The 23,623-nt window shown below is 44.3% G+C and overlaps 1 protein-coding gene across 2 annotated transcripts in view; it reads left to right on the top strand.

Moving 5' to 3' along the window:
• syde2 (synapse defective 1, Rho GTPase, homolog 2 (C. elegans)) overlaps positions 1-23,623 on the top strand; it is a 47,291-nt gene that overhangs the window by 13,570 nt on the left and 10,098 nt on the right. For both annotated transcript variants that reach the window (XM_035176166.2, XM_035176167.2), the window contains exons 4-5: positions 9,600-10,726; positions 15,204-15,330. In XM_035176166.2, the coding sequence (XP_035032057.1) occupies positions 9,600-10,726; positions 15,204-15,330 (1,254 nt within the window). The remainder of the gene's footprint in view (positions 1-9,599; positions 10,727-15,203; positions 15,331-23,623) is intronic.

Below are 23,623 nucleotides of genomic sequence, written 5' to 3'. Positions count from 1 at the left end.
GGCTGCAGTTTGTCCTCCTTTGAATCAGCAACATCGTGAAACCTCTTTGTTTGTCTTGTGGAGTGGAAAGTCTTAACTCCTCGAGGTGCTGCTTTACCACACAAAACTAATCTGCCCTTGACAAGGACGCAGGGTTTGATTGGCGGCCCGATAAACTCCTTGATCCTCATCGACTGGCTTCCAACTCCTGGCTCTCGCTGACATCACGTGTGGCTCAGCGAAACTCTCCGTCATGAGAAACTTTCCTTGTGGGATTAGGATTAAACCGGCCGCGAATGAGTCTCAGTGTACCGGCCCAGGAAGGTCGCTAATCACGGCACAGAGAGCTAATTCAATTTAGGCTATTTCTGCCTGCACGGTCTGAAATTTGTTGTTGTGTTTCATCAGTGTCTCCTCGTACTGGGCGAGAAGATGAGTGGACACAATCGGAGACCAGAGCTTTCAGAAGTTTTAACGGTGAAGAAAACTTGTTCTCAGCTGCAACAGATTATTTACAGGAGACACATGATGGTTTATCAGTTTTTCTTTCCTCTAGTGCGTTTTATAGTTTTTTTTTTTGTGAATGTAAAAGTTCTGCAAAGTTAAAAATCCCAAAGGGAGCTCCGCCTCCACAGAAAACACTGCTCCTGAATCTCCTGAAACATAAAACCAAGTGTTTCAGACCGAGGCTGAAGAGAGGAGCTGCAGCAATGGACAGTTTGAGGAGATCCATGTGTTTTCTGAACTTTAGAGCATGTAAACCTTTTCAAAATAAAATAATGAACCTAAATTAGAGTGTAATATATCTCCTTTAACGTTCAGTAAGCAGTTTACGTTTGTATTCCCTTAACTTCCATTCAATCACCTGTGTTTCGTTGACTTCCTGAGATACGATTCAGTAGCAGGTCTGTGTGGGTTCACTGGTGCTCGGACTGAAGCCATGAAAGTGGAAGTCATAGTGTGTTTTTTTCATTTTCCCTCCCGCTCCGGAACTGCCTCCCTCTCGGCTGCCTGTTGACTTTGCAACTGATTCCTGTGGGTTTGGCAACGCCATCGTCCCACAGAGCATCAAGGCCGGCTGCGTGTCATCAAAGAGGAAACACTCATTATTGTGTGTCTGTTGTGGATTTCAGTCGGCACTTTGGGTTTAAATCAAAAGGAATGGTCGGCAGGTTTAACATCGCCTCAGCGTTTGCCTTCATTTTTAGCCTCCTCTAGCTGTGTGTGTGTGTGTGTGTGTGTGTGTGTGTGTGTGTGTGTGTGTGTGTGTGTGTGTGTGTGTGTGTGTGTGTGTGTGTGTGTGTGTGTGTGTGTGTGTGTGTGTGTGTGTGTGTGTGTGTGTGTGTAGGAGTGTGTGTGTGTGTGTGTGTGGCTGTTGTAAACACAGTTTGTGTTGGCTGCAGAATGACACTGCACTCCTCCACCTCCTCCTCCTCCTCCTCTCTGAGCTGGTGTGTTGGGGGATGGTGGGCAGGAGTGAAAAGGACAGCAGCTCGCTGTGGGCAGCGTTCACTCTGATCTGCTGTTACTGTCCTGGTCAAACTGGGACATTTAATTAGTTAAACGAAGTTCCTTTGATTCATTTAGTTTGTTTTCATTGTATTTATCAGATAAGTTGAACTCTGGTCTCCTATACTCTGAAATACCAGCTGAAATATGTTCAATCAACCGACTGTAGAATCATTTTTCCTGAGTTTTTACAAGTAGAATGAAAATCAGACCATATGATGCCAAATGGTTGGTTAATCTGAATAAGCTGAAGATAAGGTCCTTATCTTATTGGTTGTAAAAGTTAATGCAGTACTACATTATACAACAATATTCTCTGACTTTGTTGTGACATCTTATTGATTCACATGACCATGAATTTGTTTTCAATCAATATAAGCTTTAGGCTCCTGTCTGATAACCTGCAGGATGCAGAGATACCTAGAACAACTTTTGAATAATGCATAACATTATTTTCTTCTTCTTAATCCTATTTTTTATTCTTATAATGTACAACAATGTTCAGGGTGTTTAAGATCGTAAGCTCCAAAAAATCTAAATGCACTCAGCAGTAGTTTTGTTTCACAAAAAAAGATTATTGCATCTTTAAAGTGAGAAATAACATAATAGTGTGAGTTTTGCAACAAACTAAACATCTGTTTGTTGACAGTGTGCTTTACCACATCTACTGTACATATTCAATATAATTCATCAAAAAGAAATCTAAACAAATACAAATATACTATAAAGTAATATAATCACAAAAAATATATAAAAGTAACTTGAAAACAATGCATCTTATTTGGTTTAAGAATATACCGTAAAACATGTCCGGTGCTGTTAAATGTAAACGTGAAGAGTCAATATTCAAGTACAGTTGTAAATATCAGATTATGAGGAACATCCCCACTTTTTTTTGGAAATGCACCAGTGCCTCTGGGGGATTAACGAACTTTGACAGAGTCTTCAATGTGCAGCCACGGCGTTGAACTCTTCCTCCGGTTTCTGTGTCTGCTGCCTCATGAATACGATCTGCACACAGACTCCACTTTATCTGCCAGGCCAGAACTTCGACAGGCCCCTCGTTGATTGAGCTCGAGTGAGAGCGTCTGCTGAATTAATGAAGCGGTGCAGATGCAGATGACTCTCTGTGGCCATAGTTTCCCTCTTACGACTGGCTGCTTCTTTTTTCCCCTCACCGGATACACTCCAGACTCCTCATGCGCTGCCCATTGACTCGACTTTTTGTCCATCTGAATGCTCTATTTGTGTGGAGAATAATGATTGATGGACTTTGGGGGGGTGGTGAGCAGCGGTGCGCTCCCGATCTCTTGTTCCCCTCAGCGACTGTTTGGGGAATCTTGACTTGGCCCGGCGCTCCGAACGGGATCCGAGCTATTTCTGGGCGTTGTTTTGGTCGTGCTGGCCGCCGCGATTAAGAGCTGGCCCCCCCCCCCGGCTGCTACAGTTACTTGAGAGTTCAAGCCTCCGAGTTCAAACCTGGAATCTAATCCGGGCTGACGATTGCACGGTTAGGTCTGGAGGGAGTCAACAGCTCGGAGGAGGAACATTGTAAGAACAGCACTTCAAACCCGGATCTGCTCCGGGTCACATAGCTTTTCCTCGTCTTTCTCTCCGGTCTGTTCTTCATTTCATCACCAGAGCAGCTGGAGAACCTGTAATTGTATCTGTGTGCATCACACCAGCTCTCCTCACTTTAATAGATTCTACAGGACTCGAATGTCATGACTCACGTTGTGCAGTTCAGTGGGTGGAGCGTTCGATCCCGCTGACCGTGTGTTTGATGAGAAGTGTTTGGGCCTGCAGGTGGAAATCGAACGCAGTGAGTGATGAAACCCGTCCAGCTGTTCAATACGACCTCCAGCTTCATCCGGACTCTGTGTGTTTGAGTCTCTTTTACAAATTTCAACTGCACAATGTTATCGACCAGTTGATCAATCGATGGGTTCAAACAGATCTTGATGCATTTCATCTGATTAAAAGTTCTCCTCACTCATTATGTGACCGTCCATCTGAGAAACCCCTTGAAAAATGTTGTTTTTATGACATTGACGTTTTAGTTTTTATGTTTATTTGTTATTTCCATGTTAGATTTGATTTGAGGGAGATATCATTGACATTATATTGTGGCTTTACTGTTGTGACCATTACTGTTGCCTCTCATAAAACAATTATTTATTATATTTAGATGAAGATTCATTTACTAAATGATCAGACTGGCTAATTAGTACTGAGGAGTATTGATAAGTGTAGGAGCATTGATAAAATCCTAATTAGAGCCTGGTCAATTTATTGGAAAGAAGATGAAAATCCTCTATCACAGACATCTCTGTATTTTATGTTTACGGTTATTTCTTAATTCAACTTCTTTATCTGTAAAAAATTAAGCCTCAGTTACAGTTTCAACAACATCGTAGGAATCTGTACATTTTTTATATCTTACATCCGTGTAATAATCTGTATCAGAAATTATTTCCAACTTAATATCAGCGTCTCAGCCCCAACAATACTTATCGGTCCGGCACTAATCCTAAAAGTTACCGTGTCTAATGTCGTTTCATTTTCAATTCATTCACCCATTTGCAATAAGGAAGCAATTTAACTTGGCAGAGCTGCTGTGTAAAAATCACATCATCAAATTAGGAACAAATTTCCAGTAGTCGTTTAGTGCCAAACATGTTTCTGGTTGGCTTTTCAAATAAAAATAAGTGATTTGTCAGCACATCATTAAGTTCCTATCAGTGTTGTTTGGACGGCGGCTGCTCGAGGAGGCCAGGGGGGTGACCGTCCAGAATTAGCAGGCGCTCTTGTCGGTTGAGTTGCAGCAGAGCAGGAATGCCTCCAGCAGTAGGCGAGTTAAGACTACATGAGGGCAGCTTTGGCAGGGGGCCATGTTGTGCTAGTGAGAGGGCCTGCATGCTTGGATATATTAGCAGGGGTTTTGTAACCATTGTAATGAAACAGGCCCCTGAAAGGCCGTCCACTGTGGACTGATTTAGAGCCGAGAGCAGAGGAAGCAGCGCAGAGCCGGGGCCTCGGTCACCGGGCGAAGAAACCCCGGCACAAGTATGCCATTCACTGGTTTGTTTACCCTCCCCTTGTTTGTCAGCACACCCTGGACCTTTCTGTTTTTACACTGAAAGCACACGTGTGGCTGACACACCCACACACCCACACACTCAAGTGAATGGTGGTTTTACACAGGGAATCAGCAGTTTGTTGTCTCCCCACAAGTGATATTAGTGAAGACTTTCACACAAACAAACACACACGTCGTCACATGTTTGTCAACCTGGCATACAACACTGTTTTTTTGAAGGTCAACCAAATTTATTCGACTATTATTTATTGACATCGGCTAGAGTGACGATTTGTTGGTTGTAAAAATCTATCAGCCAAATTAGATAATGAGTCTGTCACAATCTCACACACACACACACACACACACTCACACACACACCCTCGTCCTGCACCTGTCTGGAGCCAGCATTGTGATAAACCCTCATCATAAATTCCTGACCTTTGTTAAGAGGTGTCAGTGGCCGGATGCCTGAGGAGGGCCACCGGGTCAGAGAGGGCATGTGTGTGTGTGTTTGTCTTTATGTTTGCATATTTACATGCACTCTCTCTTTGGGCTACAGTAATAAGCTGAGTGCATGTGCATGTTAAAGTGCATTGGGGGGTTGGACACGGTCGCTCAGCTCAGGTGTCACCCAGAGGAATGTGGACCTTTCGCCCTTTGACCCTGGAACATGGCCCTGGAGGGTTGGGTGTCAAACCATCGCCCCTGAACCTCAGCTAGTGAGGTGTCACGTTACTCTGCTGGCTGCTGCCACAAGGCCAAAGGCTGGAGGAGACACTGCTGCGTGTGTGTGGGGGTGTGTGTGTGTGTGTGTGTGGGTGTGTGTGTGTGTGAAGACACAGTCATTAACAATGCAACAGTCATTAACTTTGTCAGAAGCTGGTGGACGTTGCCCCAGTTCATGATCATTTTCTAAGGAATGGAACACTGGGGGAAGTTGTTTTGATTCTCACAGTTAAAGGATTTTACAGTTTGTGTTTGAGAAGTAAACAGGCATCAATGTGGGTCATAATTCTCATTTAATGATATTGATTCAAAGGAGACAGTTACTGTTTTTGGTGTTATTGTGATTTTTCATGTTGTCAGATCTGGCAGTTTGGTTAAAATCTAAATAATATCAATATCTTTCCTATTTTATACACATGTTACAATTAGAACTGACTATTGAACCTTTGAAGTCAGATAATACCATCAAGTATTAAGAAGTGTGAAGAACCAATAGTTGGTTTCCAATTATTGGTCATTTTGTTGATACATAGATCAGTTCGGTTGATTGTTCAATAATAATAATCTACAAAAAGATATAAGGTACTGACAAAAGTATTGTTTTGATACTGAAACTGAAGTATTGCCATACAATTTCATTACAATATCTAGCAATACTCATAAATACAGTAAGTATTTGCAAGATCATATATCGAATAATCACATTCATTTTCAATTAAATGTTTCCCTGAGATACAATGTTCAAAACTTCCCAAACTGCTTCAATCAATTTCTGATTGTAATTGGCTGTAATTTCATTCGCTAACATGGACGACAACAAAAACTTTATAATCAACATGATGAAGGAGAGAAACTGTAACACTAGCAGGCCCCAGGTGTTTTCACAATAATAAATCATTTCTAGTTTAAACAAGACACAGGAGTCTAATTACTGTAAACAAACTAGAATAGCACTCTGTAGAGCTAATGCCACCACCGAGGCCACATGATCTTACATATGATTGTCTAGTTCTCATAGTAGTAATATTAAAAAGAAGAAATGATCTGATAACCTAATTGATCTATTTGTCATAAAACAAAACCAAGATCTGTGGATTATTTCCCTGAAAAAATACCCAAAAGTTTGAAAAATGCCGTCTGTTGCAATGTGGAAGAAAGAAAATGCTGCTTCTTCCACTTCATTTGCATCAGTGCCAAAATGTAATGGGTTCTTTCGAAGCTCAGGCTCCATCACGCCACCAAGTTTTGTGTAATTCATGTTTGTAGTCTTTGCGTAATCCTGCTGAAAAACAAACAAGTCAATAAACAGAGAGGTGAAAACACTGGCATCTTGTACACGGCCACAGACAGCCTCTCTTAATGTGACTCATTTTACAGCATGTGTACCAAAGACTGTTTTTAAGATGTCTATCAAATATACAACACACTCCACAGCAGTTTGATCCATTGCAATTTTGTAGATACTCACTTCATAGAGCTACAGATTATATAAGAACATGACAAACTGTGTTTCGTCTACAAGTGACTCCTCTGTTCTTCAGACCTGAGCCGCACCTCTCTGTTTACCCGACCCCGCCCCAGATGTTGTTTGGTTGAATTTGCACCTCCGCCCCTCTGCTCACAGCGCCCCTGTGTCTATTATTGGCAGGAAGCCGTGACAGGGAAAGTTATTCAGCTACGAGGGGAAAAAGGAGGCTAAACATGGTTTTGGTTTGGAATGCGAGAGAACAGCCGTGTTCGTTTGTACATTCAGCAGCCGGCTTGCCAGCCTTCCAGTCGCCCATCCAGACCTCTGAGAGCCTGGACAAGGGGTGCCTTTGTCCCCCATCTGCAGGCTACACCCTGCCCTGCTCCTGCCCCCCATCTTTCCCTTCTCTCCATCCTCGGTCCTCCCTCCCTTTTCACTCGCGGACCCTCGTCCCAGAATAGCACAGCAGGTCCCTTCTGAAAATAGAGCTGGTGATGTTGGCAGGGTCGAGCTCTCCCTCGCTCTTCTTTCTACTTTCTATCTCTCCCCCTCTCTGTCAGAATCCCTCTTTCTTTCTGAGATGTATTCAGAGAAAGTAATTAGCCGGTTAAAACAATAATTGATTTTCATTCAAATTGATGCATTCAGATTCTACGCAGTTCAAATTTACATCATAATAAAAGTATTTAACGTCTTAATATCTGTTCAGCCCCTCGACTTGGTGTCTTGTGTAATATCTAGGCCAGGTCTGGAAGCACTCATGCAAAAGATCTTCAAAAGTTAAATTCTTCCCACTAAGTCATGTGGTCGAGCCTTAATCTCCCATTAACTCACGCAGTGAAGTATTACCAATAAAGATTATAAAGCACAGGTTAGCCACAGAGGAAATCTTATTAAAAGAGCCCTGAATGTAGAAAAGAGCTGTTTTTCTGTTTGAGAGAGGCCCTCGCCTCCTGTTGGGAGAATAGCAGGATGCCCAGAATTTGAGAAATTCCATGTACATCACTCAAATCGAGGCTGGCAGATTTTTTTTTTTTGCCTAGAAAATGGCTGAAAGGATTTCCTCTAGTCGCGTGATGGGGCTCGTAAACAGTGAAGTAGATGTGATTCTGTTTGTGCTGCTGCAGGTACTGGACAGTAACAATGTACAAGGCGCACTGGTCCATTGTTATCTGTTGTTATTGTCAGTGATATGACTGTGGACATACAGGCTGCACAGATGAGAAACAGTTAAGTCAATAATTCACTGGCTCTTAAAGCTGCTCTAATTGGTATTTTTATACGAACAATGGATCAAGTCACCGTGTGCATCTGAAAACAGTTGAATTTTGAGAACCATTATTCAATGCAACAGTTGTTTGTGTGTCTTTGAGCTCATTGTTTTGGTTTTATTGCCCCTCAGCTTTACTGTTTTGAATCACTCACTGTTCTCATCACAGCAATTTCCAGCTGTTTGAACTCATAGACTACGCGTCTCCTCTTCCTCCCACTATCCAGAAAGGAGGACAAAATGTCCTGGATACAAACGCTGCCAGAGAGTCGTGTGCAGGCTGCTACTATAACTGGGTTCATGCACTACCAGTCTTAAAGAAGTAAAAGCTAATGCACCCAGGACAAAGGCGGGACAACTTTATTTGTCAACAATACACCTGGCATTCTATTGGTGGAGGAACTTTGAACGACTTGTTGCGCAGGAAATAGTGGTGGAAGTATGTCCAAGCAACAAAACATCTGAGTGCAAGCGCACAGTTTGAGCGCAAGCAGAGCGAATGTAAGCACAAGAAGGGGATATTAAAATGTGAGTGCAGGGTTTTGAGTTTGGCATTACATAATCTGAACATAAAATCAATAAGTCCTGACTTTATACAACAGCCAGCCACCAGGGGACTATTGAGACAGTTTGGCGCCATTGTTTGGGAACTGTGATGTCATCCATCTTCATATAAAATCTATGATAAAAAAAAACTCTGTATGCTACCTGTCCATCGCTAGCTGAAGAACATAGTGGAGCTTTAGCAGGTAAAAACCAAACCTCAGTAGAAGATGTTGAAACCAAAAGTGAGCTTAAAAACGTGAACGTTGGACTTAATATTTTTCCTGTTTTCCATCAACTCCAAACGAGTGTCAGCGGTGATCCATGGCGAACAGATTGGCCTTAACCACATCATGAAGTGATAATATGTCGTGTCAGTGTGACTGCCACTTCACTACGGTAGACTAAACATGTTCTAGACCCTGAAATTTCCCGGTGTAGACATCTAGTTGGGCGAGAGCTGCCTTCAAGGTCCAGCCCAACTTGAATAATCACCGAGTAACTTCAGCTCTGCACCTGAAACATTTGATGTCTCCACCCACACGTTTCCCTGCTTATCTCTTTCTTCACTGGAGCTGCAGCCAATGACGTGTCTCTAAAATCGTTCATTCAAGGCCTTGAGGAAACTTCTTGGTGAACAATTGCATTTTTTGAAACCATCAATTAGATAAATTGCTGTCTAGGTTTACATCTATAGACTGTAACTGTATGATATGGTGCTGAAATGTTTATGTGAAGCGTCGCCTGCTCAGTGTAAATCTGTCAGAGGATTACTGGGTTGCATTTAAACCTAATCGCTTGATGATGTGCCGCGGAGGTGTAGGGCTTTTCTAAGAGACTGTTAATTATGGCTCTTTGGTTTTTCAGTCTTCGCTCTCCTGTGTATCTTCACTGAACATCTGAACAGCTACTTGGAGCTGGATTTTCATGTGAAACCAAGTGTCGAAGGAAAATTTTTGTTCAAAACGCGTCAGCCTCCCCGTGTAACCAAGCTTTCTCTTGCTTTGTTATTTCCTCTACAGATGGAGCCGAGCTGCCCAACGCCGTCGGCTTCTCGCCTCCCTCCAGCCCGAACCCGACCAAGAAGAGCAGCTCCATCAACTGGTCCTTCCCAGACAAGATCAAGTCCCCGCGCACCGTCAGGAAGATCTCCATGAGGATGAAGAAGCTCCCGGAGCTGAGCCGCAAACTCAGTGTCAAGGGGACCACGAGCAGCAGCAACGGCAACAACGGCAGCAGTACATTGGAGCCTCGGGCCCATTCTCCCAGAAACAACTCAGAGGCTGTCTCCCAAACTTCAGGCCCTCCTCGGTTGACGGCGTCTGGCGGTGGGCAGGCGAGCCGTAACGTGATTTCACGCTACCACCTGGACAGCAGCGTGTCCATGCAGCACAGCTTCAGCAAGAAGAAAAGCAACGGCAGCTCGAAGTCCGCCAGTAAAGGTGGCTACCTCAGTGATGGTGACTCACCGGAGCTGGTGGCCAAATCTGGGAAGCACGGCGCCTCGGAGGGGAAGGGAGGGAAAGGCAAGGAGGTGGAAGCAGGAGGGAGCTCGAAACTCAACGGCACCGAGCTGGACATCGATGCTTTCCGCCATTACAGCTTCACGGAGCAGCCCAAGTGCAGCCAGTACATCTCTGGACTCATGAGTCTGCACTTTTACGGTGCTGAGGACCTCAAACCTCCACGAATCGACTCTCGAGACGTCTACTGCGCCATCCAAGTGGACTCGGTCAATAAGGCCCGAACCGCTCTCCTCACGTGTCGCACTTCCTTCCTGGATATGGACCACACGTTCAACATCGAGCTGGAGAACGCCCAGCACCTGAAGCTGGTGGTGTTCAGCTGGGAGCCCACGCCGAGACGGAACCGCGTCTGCTGCCACGGCACGGTGGTGCTGCCCGCGCTCTTTCGGGTGACGCGGTCCCACCAGCTGGCGGTGAAGCTGGAGCCGCGGGGGCTGATCTACGTCAAGCTGAGCCTGATGGAGCAGTGGCAGAACTCGCTGGACGGACGGCTGGGTGGAGACAGGGAGCCCAAGGTGTTTGGAGTGGAGGTGTGGCGGGTGGTGGAGAGGGAGAACACGGGACTGATGGTGCCGCTGCTCATAAGCAAGTGCATCAACGAGATAGAGAAGAGAGGCTGCCAGGTGAGTTCGATGAGTTCCACTTCTCCTGCAACTAACAAGTCAAACAAGTGAATGTGATTAACGCTGCAGCTTTTATTACCCCCTCCAAGGAGGTTATGTTTTCATCGCTGTTTGTTTGCCGGGAGCAGGATCCTATTATGTGGAAAGTATGGATGAAAACCACTCTAATCCTGTTATGTAAATAGAAAAATAGACGTGGATTCATTTGAAGAAAAGGCTGCGGGACATTTTCTATAATGCCTTGTTGCACGAGAGTGAAAGAGAAGTGGAGAGAAGTAATCCTACATCCAGAGCATCCTTTCAGCTTTGTGTTGTGTGTGTTCACCCTGCAGCTGGTAATGTTGCCGGGTGACTGGCATCAGCAGAAAAGATACAGGAGACGTTCAGTGCGAGCGCCGCTGCATCGTGATGTCACTGAGCTCCTGAGGCCACTCGCTCTTTTATCCACAGAGGAGAAAGACTCAGGATTGACAGACTGTTGTTGTGGCGATGTGGGAGTGGATCATGTGATCATCAGCTCCCCCCCCCCCCATGTGTTTTATGTGCCCTTTGAAGAACGTAAGAAAAAGAGGCAGTGGCGTTCCTCCTAATTAGATCCGAGACAGCGGCAGTAAAAGTGTCTGGACACCGCTCCTGACTGATCACTCTGGGGGGTGTGGGGGTGGTGGGGGGTACATGCCAGGGGCAGTGGGGGCCTCGGGCAAAACATTAGACCTCTCCAAAGCAGCCTGTCTGTCAAACTAGACCCCTCCCTCAGTCACTTCAAGTGGAAATATTTCAAAGTTAATGATTTATTAAATTATTATCCTCAAAGTAGATCATTAGTCTGTGAGTCATAGTTCGTTGCTCAGAAGAACGAAATAATCGGTCAGCTTTTTATTTAATTCATCGGCAGAGCGTTTTATAAACTGAGAAATCAAATTGTTTGGTTTATAAAACGTTAGAATAGAATAGGTGTTGTGTATGTTTTTGGCTTTTTTAGTTTTTGGGGTTTCTGCTGTTTCTGCGACGGCTTAAAATTGCACGTTTTGTTCAAGCGAGAGTTCAAAACTTCCGACATTTGAAGGACAAGAACGAGCAAATATTTTGTATTTTGGAGGTTTTTATAATAAACGTATCATAGTTTTCATTCATTCAATTTCTGTTGAGCAATAATTGGCCACTAGAATTTCACCCAGTAGAGTTCATACCTGAGCCAAGACCCAACAGTCGCCTTATAAAACCACATTTAAACTGATCATAATCTCCCCCTTCACGTTGTGTTATGTCGTATTTGTGCTTCAATGCATCGTGAGCTGGATCTTCCCAGAAGTCCTGTTGTCGGTACTGTCGCTCTGAGGGAACCTGCGGTCAAGTTCACCTCCGTGACCTCCTCATGGTCGAGCTGCAGCTTTCCCTGAAGCTTCTCCATCACTTCTCACTGGGTTCTCTCAGGTTTCCTCTGTTTCTAACTCGCTCCGCTCACATTAGGATTCCCATCTGTTTCTGTCTCTCCTCGTCTGCCTCTGTTTTGTCTCTCTCTCCTTCTGTCTCCATTTCCCCCTCCATTCAGTCTGACACTTTTGTCTCATGTCCCTCGCAGTGTTTTGGTCTAATCACCCCCGCCCCTTCTTTAATTACACAGAGGGTATCAGGGTATCAGGGTATCAGTCAGAGATCAAGTGTAAGTGCTCCCCCCAGGTTTCAGGCAGACAGGGGTCAGGACGGGGTTGACACCGGATCTCGGAGGAATGCTCGGGTTGTGTCACCGAAGCACGAACAGCCAGACGTGTAGCCGTGCGCTTAACAAATGATTATGTGGATCTTTGATGGAGTCTCTCTTTCAGAGTCTCGGAGAATTACGTGTCCTCGGGGCTTCCTCGGGCTTTTATGACGCAGGGAGGATTGTGGGTGTTTTGAAAGGACTGCAGAGACGGGAGTTTTGTTGGTGGAGACCATTAAAGAGAGATATCTTTTAAAAGGAGCCATAGTAACATACATACATGTGAGGGAAAGAGGAACACGGGTTGTGACATGTTAAGATAAACAGCAGCATCATTTTAGACAGAACCAGAATCTTGACAGAACAGGAATGTTAAATATATATTTTTATATGGATTTAGTAGATTAATTATGCTTGCACACATTCTGACATTTTATAGACGGCATAAAAATGGATTCATTGACAAAATAACCAGCTGATTAGATGATGGTAAAGATAATGATCAGGTGAAGCCCAGCACACGTCTTCTCTCCTGTCATGTGTTTGTACAGACGTGGAAAATCCTTGCACCAGGAGACGAGATATGTCCGCTCACCGTTCCTTGTCTCCTGGTTTTTGTCGCCTCTTTCCAGAAGCTAGCGTTTGGATGTGCGTGCGTTCGTGTGCTTTCTAAATCCTCGCATCGTGCCAGAAGAGGCGTTTTGTTATCGTGTTATAAAGGTGTGAACAGATGATGATTTTACTGCGGGTGCCTGTTAGAAATGTGACTCATGTTTATGGGAAGTAAATGACTTTGTCGACTCGGGCATTAATTCTCGTTCTGTTTTGATAAAGTTAGAAAACTGATTGTTTGATGGGCTCAGTTGAAGGAGCCTCCTCCACTTGGAGGGGCCTGGTCTTGTGGTCATTGTGTCAGCCTCACTCCACATGCAGGTCCCTGCCGGTGCTGCTTGTTGTGTTGCCCGGCAGCCGAGGTGCACGAGTGCGAGCCCTCTTTTTGCTCACAGCTGTTCCCCTGCTTGCACTCGGGCTCCCCCCCCCCCCCCCCGCCCCCATAGAGTGAGACTCTCTTTTTTTTCTGAATGGACTTGTTGTTCATTGTGCCCAGTGACTTGTGTTTACTCTCACACAAAGACAAATCCCGGCCTAATCGGTCCTCCGCTCTGCCTCTCGTGTGAGGCTCAGAAGAAACGCTGCTCCACTGGACGACCAGAGCTCACAAATGGTTGCTCTGGTGGGACTGGGAGACGTTTGCACTGCTCCTACGCTGGAGCCCGGAAAGGCCAGCAGGGCATGTGTGTGTTTGTGTGTGTGTGAGTGTATGTTTGTGTGGATCCGGACTCGACCCGCCATTCACAGCCCACTGACTTAATACGTTACCGGGGCAACCACACCAGTTGGTCTGCTATGCCACATACCAGACAGACACATGTAGGAGAAATTATGGTATGTCTGCAGCCGGGGCCTAATCCCAACATAACAAAGAGACGACTGGTGCTGAGTTTCAACTATCAAATGTCAACGTCTTGAGGAAATTGCCTCAGAGTTCCTTCAGGTCACACTCCAGAGTTCCTGCGTGAAGAAACATAAATGTTTTATAGCCGAGTGTTTCCATTTTTAATGCTGAGCTGTCTGCCCGGCTTTTAGAGCAGCGCGCTGTTTATCCATTCAGTCATAAGGACGTGACACTTTTATTACACCTCAGAGCGAAGTGCGCTGCGACCCGGAGCACGTTTTCACTTTCAAACGAGCCAAGTGATGAAACCATGTCCACAGACGTACTGAGTATTACGCCACTGTCGGCTTTTTTCAGAACAAAGTATCGAGTTTAGAACGGAGACGATATCTCTTCAAAGATGAAATGACAAACTAGTCGTTTTTCCATTTAAAGGTTGAAGTCATGGGCAATAAAACACATCCACCACCTCAGTGAGACACAGGGTTTCACTGCCATAACATTTTATTGGTTATAGTCTGACTGCTGGAGAATGCCTGACAACCAGGAGGCGGGTGCTCGGAGTGTGCACACTTCCACAAAGGATAACAGCCTATCTCACTATGTCAAAGAAAGTTGAACTGCTCCAAAATTGATTGGGTTCTTCTTTGGGTCATGCCCCAAATGCTCAGTCAATTCAAGACAATTTTATTTCATCCAGCCTGAGCTTGTTTCTCTGGTTTGCAATTTGTGCAACATAACGTCTGCATCAACATTCTGTCAAATAGCCGAGAGGAACATTGTGAGCACGCTCGTCGATATATGGCCGTTGTTGTTCATCTTTTAGAAACGTGACCTACGATGGTGGACGAGAGGCTCAAACAGAGGGAAAAGTTTGTTTTGGAAAATATCTACATTAGTTTGGACAGGGGCATAAATCTATGGCACGTTGCCGTAGGAAGCCTGCACCTTTGACCTGCGGGGGGGGAGGAGGACGAGGACGCCTGTGTCATGAAGGGGACGGTTTTGATTCCCTAAAATCTTTTATGCCTTTTTTTAAGACCTGACGACGAAAGATACCAGACAAGGAGCTGCTGCTGCTCGTCAATGATGCCGACTGATTTGTTCAAATACGGTGTCGTTTTGTGGAGAGACAGCCGACTGGAGTTTTGTGTTTTTCTGTTCAAGTCCTTTTGGCTCCTCTCCAGCACGTTGTCTGAGCTCCGCAGCAGAACGTGATCGATGAGGCTGTAAAGATGTCTGCCCCTCTGTCAACTGTTTGACTCGAGAGCCATCCATGTTTATTTGACCTATTTGTGTGTCTGTGTGTGTGTGCGCAGGTGGTGGGTCTCTACCGTCTGTGTGGATCTGCGGCGGTGAAGAAGGAGCTTCGGGAGGCGTTCGAGAGGAACAGCTACACCTTGGAGCTGTGTGAAAACACGTATCCCGACATCAACGTCATCACAGGTAAACTGAGCTGCGGCAGCAGAGGAGCATGACACGATGAATGTGATCGTCGCGCTCCGGTGTCTTTCTGGTCTCAGTTTGCACAAATATCCTCTTTCCCACATTCCACCAGGATTTTCAGTCCAAGTTTCTCAGCAGCCACGTTGTTGTTTTTGGTCCTGAAAAATAAAAAGATACGAACTTTCCTACCAAAGACAGAAGAAAAGCAACAGAAGCTGAAACATGAAAAATGACCGAAATGATTAACTGACTGTTAAGATTGTTGCTGAGCAATTTTCTGACAATCGTCTCATCAATCGATTACTTTATTGCTTTGGCTCTAGTTTTGACCTGTTAAATCAGTTCTGCTTTAAAGTAGAAGAGGAGAAGATTTTAGTTTTTAATTTTTGATACGATAATTTAATTGTATAATGGCCCTATATTGTACATTTAAAATCCTCAACAATATCATACATCATTCCGAAATCCCCCGGTGTATTTCATTTCAGATCTGAGTCATTTATTTTGATGATAAAACTTTATTCACACAAAAGATTTGCTTTAAAACCTAAAAATAATCACAATAATACAAAGATAAATAGAGAATTTAACTTCAGGGGATTTCAAAACACAATGAGTGGTCAAAACTTAATAGAATAAAATAGAATGATCTAAAATCAAGGTGTACAGTCAAAGTAGGATTTAACGAAGAAAAAAGAAGCACATGTACATTAATGCAGAGTCTGGATGTTGTATTGATCTCGTGTTTGCTCCAGTGAACGTGTCTGAACCGGTGAGTCGGCTGCTGATAGGTCAGCACATGCGTACGTCTGAGAGTGTGTGCGTGAGTCTGCTGTCTGTAGTAAAAGCATTCCAGTCGTCAGTATAGACTGAAGCCTGAGGGAAGGGCCCACGCAAACACACACACACACACACACACACACACACACACACCCACACACACTGCGCTGTGCATTCAGGTCATTCTTTCCTCCGTCAGCTTGGTGGTTGAGACACGCTTCCTTCTGTCCCTTTCTATGTTTTAGGCCTCGTTCACACCAGGTATTAACACGTGTCTTGAGTGATCCAGTCGTAAGTGGACAGGTCCAAACACAGTGTGAACGCACCCAAGACACATTGAGATCTGATCATTCAGCCCAAATGCTGAGGTGGTCTGGACCCTTTTATAGCCACGTGCTCTTAGCTGGAGCAGGAGTGTGGAGTGTGTGTGTGAGTGTGTGTGTGAGTGTGTGTGTGTGTGTGTGTGTGTGTGTGTGTGTGTGTGTGTGTGTGTGTGTGTGTGTGTGTGTGTGTGTGTGTGTGCCCTTATCTTAATAACCGCTGTTACCTTTCCCACAAGTTCTGGGAATATCATGCACAAGCTACGTAATTTCCGATATGGTAATCAACGGCTTATAGTGACAAACCTGATCACTGTAGTATGGACGGAGCCTTTTGCCTCTCACATCCCTGTGGGTTTCATCTTCGTCTCCGCTCTGTGGCTGTGAAATTAAAACAGTGAGTTCCATCTCTCAGTCTTCATTCTACTAAAACCGCCATGTCACTGGGTTGAGTAATGGCTTCAACAGATTTCGAAGGGTGGGTGGGTGTTGGGGGGGCAAAGTTGTAGAAAACGACTTAGTCATGATTTTTTTTTTTTCCTCTCCCACCAAAAAGAGGAAGACCATGGAAACCCCTTCGCATTGTAGGAGCCGCTGTTGGTTTTGCGGAGAGGCCCCGTATAGGCGTCGTCCTATCATGCCTGCTTTGATCCACTTGCATTTGCATGGCAGGGCAAAGAACACAGTTAACAGTTGAGCGGGCTGGAAAAAAAGGGCCAGCACCAGCGTGGACTGTTGGTTTTTGCTCGTTGCCTAAAATTTGCTCTGCCAAGCGAAGTTGCTGTTGCAGATGGGCCCGGGTGAGAGGAAGAGGAGGAGGGGGGGGAGGCAGATATAATCATGGGTTTAGTCTTAAAACATAATTGCCCCAAACATTCAGTAAAAAACCTGCCTGTTCATTGACCTAATTTCCCTTTTTCTCGTCAGTATTTTGAAACGTAATCTCTTTACGGGTTTTAAGAAATTCCTTCCAATTTGAATGTGTAATTGAAGTGTAAAAATACTGCTGGACTATTGGATTATAAAGGAATCTCTGGAGTGGCGTCGGGCTAAGGGCTAACGAGCGAGCAGCGAGCGGATGAGCTACGAGGGCTGGCGTGTCACACGGCTAATTTAAAAGCGGAGGTAGTGAAAGGGATTATCCGGGGGTCAGAGTTCAATCCAAAGCTTGCAAAACATGCTCAGTGTGCGGCCCTGCATTGTTTCAAATCACAATTCACTCAAAGGAAGCAGAAATGTGTCGTCGGCGTGAGCAGCGTGCGGCGCAAAATCAAGGCAAACAACATTATCGGTTTGTCTTCGGCGGTTCCTCCTCCTCCTCCTCCTCCTCCTCCTCCTCTGATCTGTACGTTAGTCTTTCTGTGAACACGTACGATGCTTGAGGAGGCAGCCGCAGAAAGAGACTGTGCTGCTGTAGATCAGCTGCAACATGGTGGAGGATGTGAACAAGAGGTATTCATACATTCCTCACAATCACTGAACTCGTGAGGACAGTGGAGAGTTTCTCTTTTCTTTTTACTTTTATAATTAAGTATCGAATGTGTTGTTTCTCTTTCTCCGCTCTTTAAATTTACACTGAATCTAACAAACAACTTTCTGTACTTACAGCAGAACTCAGATCCTTAAGATATGAGCTGATAAAGATAAAATCCCTCCATAGAACCACAACATGACGTCACTCTTAACTCTGTAGTTTTTAGCATCAAACAAAGATGTAACGCGTTAACTCATTATTTGTAGAGGGGCTCGTATTCAGATTTTTGTTATTTTTGGACAGAGCATCTATTTCACCTGCTCCCAACTTGTTAATACTCTTTAATTACATGTAGATTGAATACAAGAGTCTAAAAATTATAACTTTTATTTAAATTAAATTAACTTTTATTTCATTCTTATATGGATTTTAGATGTAAGGAATAAAAAATGTCAGATACTGACAAATATTTATATTTAAAAAATGGCAATGATTCATAAGATGACGTTATCAAACTCTTATAGAATAAATATTTTACAGTTTAACCATAAACGTTTTAATAACTATTAATAGACAGAAAACACGAATTCAACCAAATAAAGACAACTTGAATTAAGTAAATATATATTTTTTACATATAATTTATTACATAAATTCGCGAAACAAGTTTTCCTATCGTATCTGCATTGATATCGATTTGTCTGTGACCTGATTGTTAGGGTTAGGGTTATTATTATATTATCATAATTTATTCCCAGTTGTATCATTTAAAGATGCGTCTCTGCAACATTTTGTGTGGTCACATAAAGTTTAAATCGATGGAAAGAAACTCTGAATATCAGATGATGTTTTTCTTCAAGTCCTGTTCTACTGTCTACATGTTTATCAACAGCCGCGTCATTAGCAGACCGTTTCTTGTAGAAGTCACTCACTTCCTGGCTGGACACAACAATGACACACTGATTGGTTTACGAGGACAGTTTGAATAATGATTAATCTCTCAGCTCGAACCTGCTTGTGTGAAAACAAAGCGTCTAAAGAGACTCGGTGATGGGAAACTGGTTCAGTGATTCGTCCCCTGTCCTCGCTGTGTGTCGCTGGACAGTTATTGATCCTGGTTTGTGGTTTTTAATTTGCCTGACTCGCCTTTTCCACTGCCTACTTCCCTATACTTCGCCCCCCCCATCCTACCCTCGGCAGTACTCCAGTGAAGACAAGGAAAGTCATTAACAAGTGCCCCCTTTGTTGCCGAACAAACACAGATGGTATTTGCCTCACGCATGGGGGATTAGCTGAACCCTGGGCCGGCCCGGGGAAGCAGGCGACCGCTTCACAAAGAGCTTCGGGCCGGCGTGGGTGTCTGAAAATGTCTTAAACTGCAGGTCGGGGATCAAAACCCGGAGACAAACGTGTTTCTGATGAATCCCCTGTGGCATCAGAGCTCCACTGTTAGAACCGAGGTTTGCTGGAGGGCTACGCAAAGTTTTTGAACCCGCAGTGCGAGGCCTCACCGTGCCACCGGACAAGGCAGCACCGCACACATCTCCTCTGGCCCCCCCTAGTGCTGCGGGGGCGTGCGAGGCGGCAGGGAGGGGGACGGACGGAGAACAAGCCCCTGTTTGTTCTCCCGGGCGAGGCGTTGACTGCAGCACTGACAGGAGGAGTGACCTTCCGCTTTGTTTGAACAAGAGGTCAAAGGTAGAGCCGTGCCCCGGTGCATTGTGTGGCTTGTAGTCTCTGGTGGCACATTTGAAACATTGAAATAGTCTGAATTGATTTAAAAAGAAAAGTCAATTTACATCAAAATACTTCAAGCTGCTGTCGTCTGGAGCTTTGACTGATCATGATGAGGCTTCTGGTGATATCAGTTCTGTATTGTTCAGTCTATACAAGTCTTCATCAGTGGAGTATTTTCTACAGTCATTTAGGGATCGCACTAAAGAATGTTGTACGACACATGTCCATCACCTACATGGACGTCTGGACTTGACATTGATTGGTTTGTGAATGCGCCTGTTTGCAGATGTTGTTGGTTAATCTTCTTGCAATTTTAATATTATTGTGGCAGCATCACAAACTTCAGGCACAATACTCGACACTAGTTTGTTTGTTGTTTCCAAAATGAACGTCCTCATTGTTCAGACATCATATTGTCAGAAGCAAAGGCTGCAAACAATCCTCCGAACCGCTTCCTCTTCTTTTTCTTCTTCTATTGGTCTGAAAGTCCGAACTTTCCAAAATCTGAATCGAACTATTGTCCCAGACTGAGACCACCTCTTTTGGTCGGACTACATTTCGGTCTGTTCGTCACAGTCTTAGTCCATTGGCAGCTTTTCACGCCTGTTGTTTTGGTTCAGACTGAACTGAAAAGTCCAGAGGTTCGGGCTAAACAAGGAAGATGTGTCCCTGAGAGAGCGATGACGAGACAGGACAGAACAGTACAAATCCACCAGACATTGATTTGGTGATACAACCACAACAAATACCAACACAACAATAACAACAGACGCTCCTGGCAATGGACAGAAGACAAAATGTGTGTGGATCATATCTGCGTTTGTGTAAAACTGATTAAATGTGAGAGGACAAACACTCAGCGTGCTCTTGTTGCCGACTTGGCTGTGAAAGAGAGTAAAACACCTGCAGGAGAATCACACCTGTTCACCGCTGAGCCCGTGACCTTGTGTGTGTGAGAGTGTGTGTTCATGTTTCACTTAGTGTGTCTGAGTGTGTGTGGCGCCAAGACATAAAAGTAAACACTAACACTGACTCATACTAGGCTAATGATTTACCTGAATGGCTGCATTATCCTGACTTCACACCAACACGAGCACATGTGCACATGCACGTACACAAAGTTGCGTTCACTTGTGTATTTTAGAAAATATATTCAAAGAGCGTGAAAATGTGCGTAATGTTTTTCTAGAATTGCGTGTGAGAGGAGGAAGGGAGGAAGTTGTGGGGTTTGTTTAATGAGGCGATGCTAACGTGAAACAGTCGAGCTGTTGTTGTGTCTAGACGACGGCGCAGGGGAAGGTCGGAGGGTCCGCCACGCACCAGCTTCCTGTTTTTACACAAAGTCGAGTGGTATCTCTCTGCGTTCTGTTGACACACTCGCTTAGCAAAATACTTTGCGGAGATAAGGATGAAAACACGCGGCTGTTTTTTCCTGCGATGTAACAAGCAGATTATTATTATCTGAGTAAAGATTGACACTGGGACACAGGAGGACGTTCACAAAGCATTCCTCTCTAATCTGTTTTGGAAATCGGCTCGTCCAGGAAAGCTTTCAGGAGAATGAATGCATCTTTATCACAATTTGCTCGTACCCGATTTCAAACCTGATGGAGATAAGAGATAACGGAAGCATTCGGCAACTGTGAATCAGAGCTAGAGACAGAATGGAAACATGCTGCCACAGAGGCTCAGGGGACGTGTGTAGTTTCAGGGGACATGTGTAGTTTCAGGGGACAATCTGTAGTTTCAGGGGACATGTGTAGTTTCAGGGGACATGTGTAGTTTCAGGGGACATGTGTGGTATCAGGGACATGTGGGTTACAGTTGACATGTGTAGTTTCGGGGACATGTTTAGTTTCAGGGGACATGTGTAGTTTCAGGGGACATGTGTAGTTTCAGGGGACACGTGTAGTCACAGGGGACACGTGTAGTCTAAGGGGACAATTTCTCAGGTTTTAAGAGCGTGTTTGTGTGAAGCCGTGTTAAAGTTGGACTGACACAGAGCTGTCATTATGTCGGTCTGCCTGAGATGGGGGGGCTGACATAACACAGCAGTGTCAATGTTGTTGTTTTTCTCCGGCCCCAACACTGACTGCCTCAGGAATGTGTGTGTGTGTGTGTGTTTTAAAATGGTAGCTGTACATTATGTTTTAAATTAGTTTTATTATTGCTGTAGACACAGATTCACAGCATTGAATTATCACCAAAGGGTCAAATTCCACTTTACAACAGCTGATTCAAATGCTTCTCCCTGACTTTTAAAAATATAAATAAACACTTTCTTTTTATTTAAAATAGATTTTATGGTTAATCTGTAAAACATCAAGTCTCAATTACATTTCTTTGTCATACAAAATGTTTTAATATACACATCCTCCGTTTTATCTATATCTGTACACGATAAAATCAGTGTCAGCCTCCAAAAGGCCACGTTGACACGCTCTGGAAAATACTATGAAAGAATTGAGGAAACTAAGAGTTTACACTGCTAACAAATGAAATATAGAAGATTGTGCATGTCTGTTCCACATTTCATATCAATCTGTGCAGATACTTCACTAGAAATCCTAATAAAACTCTGAAACTCTGTGAATCACCTGCGACTGAGTGCATGAGCAGTTTCATGTTCGATAAACCCAGTCACACTGTGATTGTGAAAACACACACTGACCCAAAATGAAGTGGAGGTTGTGGTTGGGAGCTTCCAGCTCCTGAAAGGAAGAAGTGATTATGAGATTTCACCTGCCACTTTAATATTTGTGGTTTTGTGATTGTATGAGGGTTTGATGTGTAAATGTAAGACTTTGTGTTTCTCTCCGTATGAGGCTGAGTGAATGTGCGTAGACAGTGAAGCTCATGCTAATCTGAGTGTTACAGGCGCTGTCACACTGGACTGAATTTAGATCCTTCTTCCTCTCTGTTAATCCCACATTTAAAGACTCGTGAGCTCGTGTAGCTGCAGGAAAAGAAAACAAGAGATTGAATTGTGTCGTTGCCTGAATTCACTGAAATATCAGCAAACATTTGTCATTTTATTCTCCAGAGATTGATGTTGAACGGGCCTGTGCTTCAGTCCCACTCTCAGCAGAGTGAGGATTTACCAGGATTAGTTAATTAGTTAAATTGTGCCTTCTCTTCTCCTCACCGGGCCTAAGTGGATACCAGCGGATTTACCCTGAATCTCATTGTAGTTTTCTGTAAATAGACGCCACAGAAGAAACACACCTCGGGTTTCCAGCGACGTGGAGGTGATGAAGCCAGAGCCTCTGTTTATTCACAGCATCGTAATCAGAACCTGTGACACAAGCCCGAGGGAATTTGACACCACTTTTAACCCGTGAGCAGCGTCATCCACAAGCAGACCTGTGTCACCTGTGATAAAAACAGGCATCAGCAGCATCTTATGATAAGCATGTTAACACAAGCTGCCGATGTAGGAAAGCTGTGATTGAATCAGCAGTCGTCACGGTGCAAAGCTGCCAACATCGAGAGCAGGAAATCTTCAGGTGCATGTTTGAACCTATAAGAGCAGATGAGATAACAACAGCAGCAGTTGTAGCAGAGATTATTCCTCAGTCATCTGATCTGACTGGTGCCTGGTCAGCTTGCTTCCAAAATGCTGCCTAAGCAAGTGTTGGCAGCAGATCTTAGCAATCGAACAGGGGAGTGAAAGACAAAATCCAGAGAATATCCAGATCCAGTTGTTAAGACAATTTCCGGAGTTCATGTCTGAAAATTGCTTATTTGTATATTTTCTACAAAGAAAATCCACCAATATGTCGATATTGTGCTTTTTTTTTAACTCCATTTTGAACTGAGAATTGGCTTCAGCCCCAAAAATCCAGTTTCACTTTGCCTGCCGTCTTCGTGATAAACATCATTACGAGTTTGTCTTTCGTGGGAGGATGATTTGATAATTGAAATCCTTCGTACGTATAAAACCATTATTTTTTGTGACTCATTTTAAAAAGCAGTGTGCATT

Source organism: Hippoglossus stenolepis, chromosome 14, assembly GCF_022539355.2.
Source record: "Hippoglossus stenolepis isolate QCI-W04-F060 chromosome 14, HSTE1.2, whole genome shotgun sequence".
Lineage (NCBI taxonomy): Eukaryota > Metazoa > Chordata > Actinopteri > Pleuronectiformes > Pleuronectidae > Hippoglossus > Hippoglossus stenolepis.
The sequence above is the reverse complement of the archived record's forward strand: the minus strand, read 5'-3'. Positions and strand labels throughout refer to the sequence as shown.